We start from the raw sequence: 12,150 nt of genomic DNA on the forward strand, positions 1-12,150 counted from the left end.
CACCTTTTTCATTTTTTATAGATACTCTGCTGCCTAATGAACTTATTAGTAGATGGTTAACATTATCTATGTATTTTCTAGTCTATAAGCTATATCAGTGCAAAGTTTCATTCGAATCCATTCAGTAGTTTTTATGTGAAAGAGTAACAAACAATCTAATTAGTATATTTCAAAGCTTGCAATAATATAACACTTGCTTAAAAAGATTCACTTATAGACGAGAGCATTGGTCAATAAACAAAAAATATTCAACATCGAGTGATAGTCATTTATTTTCATAAGTCGGATTACAATTTTAGGTACATCCACTAATCTTAGTGGGTCGAATATAATCTTATTATCTATTCTAAAACTAAACTAGTATAGTGACCAATTGTTTATAACTTTGGTCAATGATACCACAGCAAGGCTGCCATTTACCCTTCGGAGAGTATTTTAAAATTGTCATTTGTTTTATCACTGGGTACAAGGCACGTACAGTTTCACCTAAATATCTATCTCACTATGTTATAAAACCTAATAATAAATAATATCAGACTTAACTATTCCATCTTAGGTAGTAACTATGTCTTTGAATCGGGAGTAACTGACGTACTCGCTGATAGTCTTTGGTGGTAGTGGTTTGGTTCTGGTACATTCAACTCTTTCCAGTCTTTCTGTAATGTAAAAATACAATCATTAATACACATGGATTTATTACGGCACCTGTACATTGTAAGGGTTATGGGATTTTAGAGTCGCATGTTAATAGTTTACCTTGTTATACAATATTATCCATAGTTTATAAACCCTTATTACTTGACGATCTACATAATGTACCTACTTTAAAAACTGAGTGTTCTTTTTATAAAGAAATATTAATGATAGGTTAAATTATAGACATAAGATGGTCATACGTAAATAGGTAGAAGAAATACGTAAATAGGTAGAAAAAATAATATATAATTACCAATATTTTATTGTCTGGTATCCTTGAAATGAAGTCCAACAAGTCGTTATTCAACACTCGTGTTGGATTGATGCGCTTTCTACCGTACTTATATAAACCTGAAACAGATACTATATATATAAAAATTTCTTTCCAATATTAATCTTCTAGTATTTATTTATCATACCTGTAAATAATGAGAGTTGTCTATACATAGTACTTACCAAAGGCCATCATAAGGTATCCGATGGGAATGAAATACAGGACACCAGCTGATCCAATTAATAGTACTATCGCTAGATAGCTCAAATATGGCACCTTGAACTTTGCTAAACTGAAAAGAAAATTTGTAATATTAGCAATATAAGTAAGTACTCTTGTAATAGTTGAGAAGCAAGAACTATTCCACCACGTCCTAAAGAAAGAACAATATGGAATCGGAAGAAAGAAGTCAGTGCAATTTATGACGTTGAGCCTCCTTAGCGCTTCCATAACTAGTAGACTTACTCAAAGAATCAGTATTGGATCCACAGGTGTAAAGATTCTACAAACAAAGTTTTCACGCTGGGACACTGGCTAATTACAAAGAGGAAGAAAATGAAATTGCGAAGAAAAAAATGAGTTGGATCCAACCAAACTAAATTAGTAAGACCTTATTGATTCTGGAGCAGCTTAGAGAAGGCCAATATCAAGCAGTAGAGCACATAGGCCGAGTCGATTCAAAATGATCACCAGCTTACTCCCACCAAGCAACAAGTGTCAATTGAAGTAATTGAACAATAATGAGTTCGCTTACTTGTGTAATCTTTCAGCAACAGACACCATGTACTCTATACCGTCCGTGATAGTGAGGGTCATCTCCGGCAATCCTTTGATCTTATCCTTCATTGATTCTCCATTCTGTACTTCTTCCTCATGATCGTTCGAGTCATCGCCATTCTGTATTCGGGAGTCAGTACCTAAAATGGCACGTTAAATTATTAAAAAAAATAAAGAAACTACACAGCATTGAACAGCGTTCTACTTGCGCAACTTTTTTCAAAATTATTTTAGGATGTGAAAGTAGGCTTTCTCTTACCGCACTTAGTATTTGAAATGAATAAAACCATCAAAACAGACCAAAACAGAATTAATGTTATAAAATCATATACTTTTGATTAGCCTTCCCTTCTCATTGAATTTGTGTACAGCGTTATGAGGGCAAAACCCATTTGGCCAGGTCTAAGCTTATCTTTTCCAATAGACTTTTCTATTTTTTACACAGTTTTGTATTTTAGTCGTAGGAAGTACTTAGGCAAGTACCAATACGACTTTTTCAAAGTTAAATAAACTTCCTTATTATTTTAAGTCCGTACGGACAAAATATTGTACCAAATAAATATTGTGCCTTCAATTGAGGGAGGTCTGCGTGAAAAGACAAATAGAAGCAGATTAACTTACGTTGTTTAGCGTCTAAGAACCAGACCACAGGGAATAGCGCAGCAATGAGTAACGGCGTCATCCACGGATGAAAATAGTACCAAAATACGAGCCAGGAACACAGCACTGTGGTCGAGTATTCACGGTCTTCCCACTCAAAAAGACGTCTGCAGACAACAGAAAACATTAAGTACATTATTTCATTTTATTTGACTGCAATAATGCTGAGAAATCAAGAGGTTAGCCATCAAAATGCATGATTAGTTATCGTCTTTTGTGGTCATCTCTAAAATTTTATTTAAATTGAAATAAATATTTATAATCTTCAAATTTTACACATGCAATTAAATTCTCCATAGCTAAATCAAGTAAAGGTTATTATGACACTTATATTAAAAGATTCAATTAGCCTTAAAAATATTAAAATTAAACAAACAACGTACGATTACATGTTTGGTTTGACATAAACAAAACGTTATCAAAAAAGTAAAATAGAGCTAATACCTCATCAATCATTTTGGTATAAAGAAACGAAGTATGAAATCATATTGGCTTATCTAAATATATAATGTGCGTAGAAATGTATCGACCTTAAAACAAATCTAGTTCCGGCTAAAGACATTTGTAAACTATCATTTTATTAATAAGAAATTTAACAAAAGCCTTTGAGATTTCTAGGATGGATGTGAAAAGCACAAAACGTTGCCTAACCCTTTAAGTTCGTTGCAATCGTTAAAAACACTTACGATGGTCTTCTCCTTAATATCGTCGTCTACTCGATACTATATTTACTTTACTCGACTCTTCGTCGAGGGTTTCCTTTGCTTGAAGGAAGGCAACGATATACCAGACTCCTACTGGGTAAAGTACCAGAAGTTTTCTCTTTTTCCTATTGTCAGAGGCCAAACAGATTGCTTACATGGACCACCGGAACACAACAGCTACAGTTTTCGTTTTAAAAGTGTAGTTGTGTAAAAGGTCCTCTGAAATAGACCTTCAAAACGATGGTTGGCTTAAAAAGTTTTTATTTAAATTCTGCAAAAATCTTATATGAATAGGGATGACGACAATTTTTTTTTTCAGTGTCCGTCTTGTAGTTTTCTGTATAATAATGGATACGTATTTTCTTATTTGTCCCGCAAACAAAAATTGACCAAATTACAGTGAATGAAACTTACGCGTGACGTCACGATTATGTATAAATTTTACCATATCGTTACGTCACAAGCGTCTCCTAAACTTCAAAGCATCTTTGTCAATTCTAGTTTTTCTGAAAAAGGAAAACATACGTGTCTCATACTTTTCAATTATCTAACTGACAGACTAACTAGATTTTTTCCTTTTATACCCAGTCGACATCCCTATTCACTTGAGTTGCGTGATTTCTTTAATAAGTGCGAAATAGTGTTACATCGATTTTATTGGTTTTGTTAAACCTACCAGCTACTTCAAGTGCACTCAAACCCCCTACTACCTCTCCTACTAATTACGAAATAAAGGATTAACAGATACAAGGAGGTGTTATCAATAAAACAAAACACATTGTTAGATAACGCTATCAGTCATAAGCAACGGATTAAACTGTAATATCTGTTCGCGCCTTGTTTGCGTGACTATTTTCTAACGGATTTCCCTGATATATATGACCTCATGTATCAAACCTATATGTATACCGAATAACTAATTTTACAACTGTTCAAGTTTATTAACTTCTGACTAGAACATTTTTTGGAACAAGGATTTAATTGATTCTTTTGTGTAGCGGAACAAAATGTGTCGCAACAGCTTATCAAATATTTAAATCTGATTGGTCACTTTAATTCTCAGATATAATTCTGGTGGATACATAACAATTATAATTATTTCTATCAGAATCAACAAAGACCTTATTAGTAGGTACAACAACATGTTTTTACTTGTAATCAGATACTTTAATAATGGAATTTTATCCTCCTTAGTTTGAAAAGACGGATTTCTATATATATGAATTTATACCCATTGTGTAATTTTCTGAAAATTCCTTCCTTAGGAAGTGAATATTTTAACCTCTGCAACTGCAAAATTGTTCATATATCTGACGCTATATTTAGTTGTCGCCCATTGTTGTTTTACATTTTAAGAGATAAATAAATTTCTTATAATTCAATTTTAGAAAGATTTTTGTTTTTGCGACTTGTGTTGATATCAGTCAACCAATCAACTTATGTGACATTGCATCAAGCGTTTATACAAAAAGCTGAAATATATGGACATTATAGTCAAAGACACTGATCAGAAAATGTTATGCCTGCCTGCATTTTCACCGATGACACTTGCAAAGTACGACCTGTTTAAAAGATGTTTAAAAAATAAAAAGTAACTCACTTGAAACTCTCGTTGATTGCAAAGAGAAAGTTGAAGGTGTCCCTGATAAACTTAACGTTCTTGTATATAAGAGGGATGTCGAACTTCGGCGGCTTGGCTATATACTTGACCTGCTTCGGACGAAACAGTTTTAACGAAGCTATCACCTGAAAGATAATACTCATTTGTTTATCAGATTTCATAAACAGTGGCGCAACTAGACAAAGGTTTTTTTAACGTCAATACAATAAATCAAGTACTAACAACGGAATTTTACCGTTTAAAATATGTCTAAATAATATTTGAAGGTTCATTTAATCATGCACGTTACACAACGAATTGCGTTCTAAAAATATCGAAATGTAACTGCGTACTTGTGATGTATAATCGATGCATACGTGTGACCTATTAAGTTTAATTCATATACTCGCGATTTCCACATCACAATTAAAAATGATCATGTTAAAGTAAATACCTTCTTTATAACTTCTCACTGGTAGGTATCATTTAAAAATAAAGAGTCGATGATGCTATATGGTGCAATAACGACATACAAATCATTTATATTAAATAAAAGAGTAGGTACTTTGTCAAATATCAATGTAAAGAAGCTAAAGTAAACTATCTCACTCACAGGATTCCAGCACAAGTTCATTTCCAACCGCACCCTTGGACAGTTGCCTTTCGCTATTCTTCTCTTGTTGTTGTCTTTAAGCGCGTACCATCGTACTTCACCGCTGTCTATCCTCAGCAACGGTATGCTCACTCTGCCCAAGAAATCACCGAGAATGGAGTTTATAGAACTGTCGCAAACCTTCAGTTCTAGTACAGATGTCACGTCGTATATGTTGCTATAAAAAAACACGGTCAAATGTGGTGAGTAACAAAACACGACAGCGAAAAATATAATATTTCTAGAATAATATTTCGTGAAAATTCGCGCTTAAATAGGCGATAGTCTCATATTATATCGCCAGAGATGGCGATATAATATGGGAGACGGAGATGTAGACGGTGAAAAAAGTGGGACGTCAAACAAAAAAAATGCATTCGTGTTATTTAAACACAAAGTTAATATTGTATCTCAATTTGAGTAATAAGTTCTACTTACAAAACGTAGCTCTTATTCCAGACTGGTTCTGCAGTAGAGCTGATGTAGGGCGTCTGTATCTTCTCATTATCCAACTCTATCGTACAGTAGGCACTCGGCTTGCCGCATAACCCTTTGGCACCGATAACTTTTACGTGTAATTGTCCGACAACACATAAATCTGAAGGTACGCTGTAGAAGGCCTAGAAGTTATAAACTATAATTTATAGATATATATAAATAAGATTACAAAATTATATTTTATAATTTTAAACTATAAACGGAATTTAAATAATATTTTTAACAATTTAAATATTTCTTTATAAAATAAAGTATAAAATTCTCCTTGTGACCTTTCTTACAACCAAAAATTACCGTCTACGAAAAAATTGTAGCTTAGCCTACGAGTCTACGGTATTCTTTTATCGCTCGTGTCTTGAGATATTGACAGATAAACTTTAGAAAAATCGTAGCATGAAATGCTACGATGTAGCTAGTACTTACATATTTGGACTGCCAATCCTCAACGTTTGGTTCAATATTAGCAACTTCATTCGACTCTTTTTGTCTCGTAGAACAAATGGTGACTGACAAATGTATGGATCCGAAACCCTCATCCAGGTCCTGCCAAATATCATGAGTGCGCTCTCGTTCCCGCAACGACAGATCTAGAACACAGCTTAAAAATAATTGTACTCAGTAACTATTTGAAAAGTATCGCCTATAAAGAAAAATGCATTTTTATAAAGTTGGTTTTTTCATACATCAATTTGACCTTTTTTATTTACTTTAAAATACTATATAAAAGACGATGATTTATAACTAATTATTATCACAGATTGTTAATCAGAATCTCCATAATAAATCGTATAACAACATTATAAAATTGACTTCGTTGCTATATTGTTGATTCGTTGTTGCTATCGCTACCAGCACGTTTCGAATTATCTACATGTGTGTGTAAATGAGATCACTCATTAATGATCTATTTTCTCTTACTATGTCCGGAAAATATTTCCAATGAGCTATAAATTATATGTTCTGTGACTAAGGTGCGGTGCTGCCCGTGACCTACGAGGTCGTACTGATAACAAGCACGTTTATACAAACAACTCGAGAGACCAGCCAGACACATTAATTAGTTCGTACTGGAAATCATGGCTTTAGTACAAAGTTAGGACATCCATGGTTGTTGGTAAAAGAGTCTGCCATCTAAATAGTATACTATCACTGGAGCATAATTTAAACTCCTTGGTCCAGTGATGATCGATCAAGTGATGCTATAAAAAAAGTGGCTTTAACTGAGTTGGTGTTCTAAATACAAAATTAATGAAAAATTAAAAACAACGCAATTATACTACCGGCTGTAATCACAGCATCTATGGTATACAATTAAAAATAAATTGCTTGGGTTGTGTACTTGGATTACACTTGCATATTACTGAATGTGACATACCTGCCCATAAAGTTCTTTTGTTTTCCTTTATCCCACAATGATATATGTAGCAACTGATCACTGCACAGATTCAGTTTAAGTTTCTCCCGCCATTGTGGGTGTCGTGTGGTCGGCACTGATTTCGATTTATGTGTTTGAGATCCCATCCTGAAAGACGATATTGTTAATATTCTATTTTCCTATCGTATTTCCAAAGCATAAAATATACATTTTCATCTATGTCAAAGTAGGGCAAATTCTTTAAGCACTGTAGGTACATAACCTACTTACAGTGCTTAAATGGTTGTATTTTGTACTAATGTTTAAGTTTAGTCTAAAATTACATCGATTGAATTACACATACTAAGTTGTTAAATGTACTCCTTGTATAATCTCTTCCTCTGGTAATCTAATTAGTAGTTACAATGTAGGTTTGAAGATTACAAATTAAGCTCTCTGAAAATATACAAAATTCGAAAGCCAATTCGAATAAAAAGCACAAGGACAGTATCATAACAGTTTCATATTTCAATACGAAACTGTCTTGTATGCAATCGATCGTAGAAGTTGTCAAACCGTTTCTTCATCTTAGATAAGTAAAGAGTTTAGTAAAGTGAAGGATTTTATCAATGTTTACCGAAATTTGCAGTAAACTCCATGAGAGTTTCTGTCGTCTGGCGAGTCAGGCAAACCCTTGGCTTCCACTATCACGATATTAACAATTGTGTTCCGAACTGCCTTGTCCCTCCTTAGAGTTAACTCCGATCTTGGCTACAAAATAAAACAACAAGAATTATTACTACAATTGTTTTTGTTTGACTGTGACGTCACAAAAAATATTTTTTGATATTAAACCATTCTAAAATGAATAATAATGATTGATTTAATCTTAAATAGTATCCATAGTTGCACAAATACGATTAAGTACGTATATCTGTGACTTAAATTAAATACTATCACGATAAGCTAATTTCGTTGTGGATTGCTGATTTATTTCAAATGCAATGTCACGATGCTTCACTTACAATGATAGGTAATTGCAGGAAAACCTCATACAATGAGCAAGTGTAAAATAAAAACCAAAGTAAATTAGTGACAAATATTTGACAATTACAGTATGTAGTCTTAATTTTGTTCGCTAGAAATATTATAAAAAACAAACAAATGTAAGAGACTGCATTCACGCATCTTTTACGCACTGTTATTCCCTTAATTGATTGACAAAGCGTAAAAATAGACCAATATAATATGTCTATTGGCTGATCCGGCAAACATTATTTTGATGACTGGGCAATTTTTGGAGTATCTATGAAAAAAATAACGCACTAATAAAAAAGTTAGGAGGTCAACCCTTATCACTTAAGGTTATAAAAAGTAAATAATAGCCGATGCCCAGGCCTAAACATGCACACAAAAAAAACATAAAAATCGGTTCAGCCGTTTCAAAGGAGTATCTTCACTAACATGCGACACGCTTTGGTGACACGAGAATTTAATATAAAGTGAAGATACAAACCTATATGCTAAGTGTTACAGTCAATACAACAACAAAAAACATAAAAGACAACAAACCTTTTCAAGGCTGGTTTGTTCCACGGTAGGTTCAGGGGCAGCTTCGACCTGCTTGGTGGTGTCCACCGCGACCGGCGTCGGTATGGACTCGAGAACAGGGTTACTCCTGCGCAACACATCGCTCGCTACATTCAAGAAAGAACTTATACGCCACCTGCGACATGGAAATTATTAAAATAGTTTGTTCTGGAGGTTTTCGTCTGCAGGAAAGCATATTAAAAGAAACTGACTGATTGAACTCATTGATTTGTAATCATCGAACAATGAAAAAGGTAAAGGGCATAGCTATAACTATTTCTTTACAAATAAGGTGACTATTACTATTTACATTTTGTTCATAACAGAGAATCGAACAGGTCCCCAATTCTGCTATTTAAAATGGCCGATGAATGATTGAAATTTGGCTTAAAATTACAATTTTCGTTTTCTCTTAAGCGTTTTTCTACACAATAATTGGAAATTTAGTGTGAGACGCTAAACTCACGGTCAATGCAAAATGTTTAAGAGAATAGAAATAATTTCAAATTAATTCAATTGCCATTCATTCATCGGCCTTTGTAAAATAGCAGAATCGGGACCCAGAGCGCCAAATTAACTCCTGCTTTAATTCTATTGAACTTAAATATTGGTAAATAATTGTATTATGAATACTCGAATTCATTTCAATATTTCACAATGTTGTTTAGAAATATTTATAAAATAATCATGACTCTCACTGGATGTACAATCATTTCCAACTCCTACGCATTTTTGCTGCATATTTGATAATATTCAAGTACCTAAACATTTTGTGAGTATTTAATTTATGAAGTGATTTTGAATTAAAATAATGTTGTGTAATTAAAATAAGCACCTACTTATCTAATAAAGGGAAATTCTTAATATTGCATCAAACTTATTTTATATAATTATCATAATAATACACGTTATACACGTGCATTTTATACCATTGTTTTGTTACACGACCATAACGTTATTAACTCTTTGAATAAAATCAATTCAAGCAAACGTTTTGTATATAAATGTACTTACGCCATCTCTGAAACATAACTCCACACAAAAGCCAAGTAAGGGAACAACTGGTACTTTGGCACACTGACACTTAACTGTGACGAGTTAATTAATAAATGTTTATTATAAATAAAGTTTATTATCACAGGACAGTATGAGAACAACGATATATAGCATCTGTGATGTTGTCACAGAATTAGCCTTGTAACATTATAGATACACAAGTAATACCGATAACACTTAATTCATATTAATAATTACGATACGGAATACCAAATGTAAATGCTATCAAATCTTATCTTATTTCAATTCCAATTGTTATTTAAATCATTTTTGATAATTTCATGCAAGATGTTCGGTAGTATTTGTTAGGTACCTATGTCGCTTCAAATTTTTGAAACTAGCTAAAATCCAGCTGAATCATTTTTTGTCATAAAATCTTCCTCACTACCGCTGCATTTAATCGTAGCAACGCGGTGGGTGACAAGAAATAATTTGTATGTTTACAAATAAAACCGAAATGGAGGTCGTAATTTGAGAATTGATGACATAAATTACAGTATACATATTGTATTCACCTCGTAACGTACTGGTAGGTTACCGGTAGGGCGTCTTTCTGACTACAGCTCGACTGCCCAAGACAAATAATTATTGCTGAAGACTACTTTCAGGCCATTGCTAGTCCTAAATAATAGGACGTTAGAACAACTATGTAGCTCCCAATTCTATTTCTATTCTGTAACGTTTCGCAAGCCAACTAGAATAAAAATGGTAACAATCTCAATCATCAATTTGTAACCCAAGTTGATTAATCGCTCCATGGATACAGAGATTTCAAAGGTGACATTGCTTTATCAGATTATTATATCATTTTATAATAAAGTATACATATAATTAAAGTTCTTTCTCTTAAGGGGTACAGCTTTACTGCAAATAGGTGTGAATGCACTTAGCGACTATAACTTTAAAGATATTTGTTGTAATCTCAAGAAAATGTTCTACTTAAATATTTTGTTAAGATCCTGTTATATTTAAAACTAGCTGTTGCCCGCGACTTCGTCCACGTGGTTAGAATTTTCCCCATTTTCCATTGTATCTTCGCTCCTATTAGTCGCAGCGTGATGTTATATAGCCTATAGCCTTCCTCGATAAATGGTCTATTCAACACAAAAAGAATTTTTCAAATCGAACCAGTGGTTCCCGAGATTAGCGCGTTCAAACAAACAAACAAACAAACTCTTCAGCTTTATATATTAGTATAGAGTATAGATGTACCACCTGTTAAAGTTATATACCTATAATAAATGCAGTGTCGAAAAGCGACACTTTTAAACTACAATAATATAACTTAAAGCTTAAGGTAAGGTTACAATACGCCCACAGGACTTGGGAACTGGAAAGCAATCCGATGATTTTAGCCGGTTTGTGTAAGGCATAACTTTCTACTACACCAGGACCAGGGTAAAGAAATTCTGTGAAGATTTCCTCCTGGTCAATAAAAAGACTCCCGATTCGCCAACCATTTCACTATGGCCGCGAATGTCGTAGACACTGTCCTTCAAATACCAGCTTGTAGAGGCTTATAAAATATTACAAGAAAATCATATAAAAAAGCAAACTTCGACTGTACTCGAGCATACAAATCGAATATCTTGTTGTAAACCCTGATAAAATTCCGATTAACAATGATAACTATAATATTTGATGTACGTATAACAATACATACCGAAACATATAGTCGAGTCATATATCCGTATGATGCATGTCCAATGTTCAAAATTAAACACGTGTACGATGTAAATACGTTAGATATGTCAACAGAAGAAAAATCATAAAACGTTCATAAAAATATTATGTCGAGCGTTGGTGATAACTTTGATTACGAAATATAGGATTTGGTGACGTCATCATTATTTAGTTACTACGTATAAAATAGTTGTACAGTCGTATTAATTAATATAGGTAATAAATGAAATGGGTGATAGTGAAAATACACAATTATTTTCACTGTCAACCAAAGGGCAAATCTGGAACGATGTTACTTAGGCTCGCCAACAACCACAAATAATATTAAAAATTAACTTCGAACAGAGCCGCGGTTAAACAGCGCTACGTGACAATTAAGTTTGAGTGTGGGAAAATTTATTTGATACCCAACTTTTTTTTACACAAACGACTCCCACAGTAAGTAATTTAATGTGTCGCGGGAGGTTCACAAACATACAACTCACATGCACAAAAACACCCAGCATTCGTGAATCACACAAATGCTTGTCCTACGCGGGGATCGAACCAGCAACACGACGAGCTCAGTGGGTTTGCAGTGGTGTCCTCAACCACTCGGCTACCCGT

General features: G+C 33.5%; 1 protein-coding gene across 2 annotated transcripts; it reads right to left on the reverse strand.

Moving 5' to 3' along the window:
* Positions 1–254: 254 nt before the first annotated feature.
* LOC113493545 (multiple C2 and transmembrane domain-containing protein-like) lies at positions 255–10,015 on the reverse strand. 2 transcript variants are annotated; one of them, XM_026871561.1, is made up of 13 exons: positions 9,820–10,015; positions 8,788–8,893; positions 7,853–7,986; positions 7,237–7,383; positions 6,285–6,459; positions 5,802–5,983; positions 5,325–5,541; positions 4,712–4,857; positions 2,369–2,514; positions 1,725–1,887; positions 1,153–1,262; positions 950–1,047; positions 255–656 (listed from the first exon to the last, which is right to left on the reverse strand). In XM_026871561.1, the coding sequence occupies exons 1-13, from the start codon at positions 9,822–9,824 to the stop codon at positions 564–566; spliced, it is 1,722 nt and encodes a 573-aa protein (XP_026727362.1). In that variant the 5' UTR covers positions 9,825–10,015; the 3' UTR covers positions 255–563. The 2 variants fall into 2 exon arrangements, with proteins under 2 accessions (XP_026727362.1, XP_026727361.1); XM_026871560.1 differs by having other exon boundaries at positions 8,788–8,941.
* Positions 10,016–12,150: the final 2,135 nt, after the last annotated feature.

This window comes from Trichoplusia ni, chromosome 4 (assembly GCF_003590095.1).
Source record: "Trichoplusia ni isolate ovarian cell line Hi5 chromosome 4, tn1, whole genome shotgun sequence".
Classification (NCBI taxonomy): domain Eukaryota; kingdom Metazoa; phylum Arthropoda; class Insecta; order Lepidoptera; family Noctuidae; genus Trichoplusia; species Trichoplusia ni.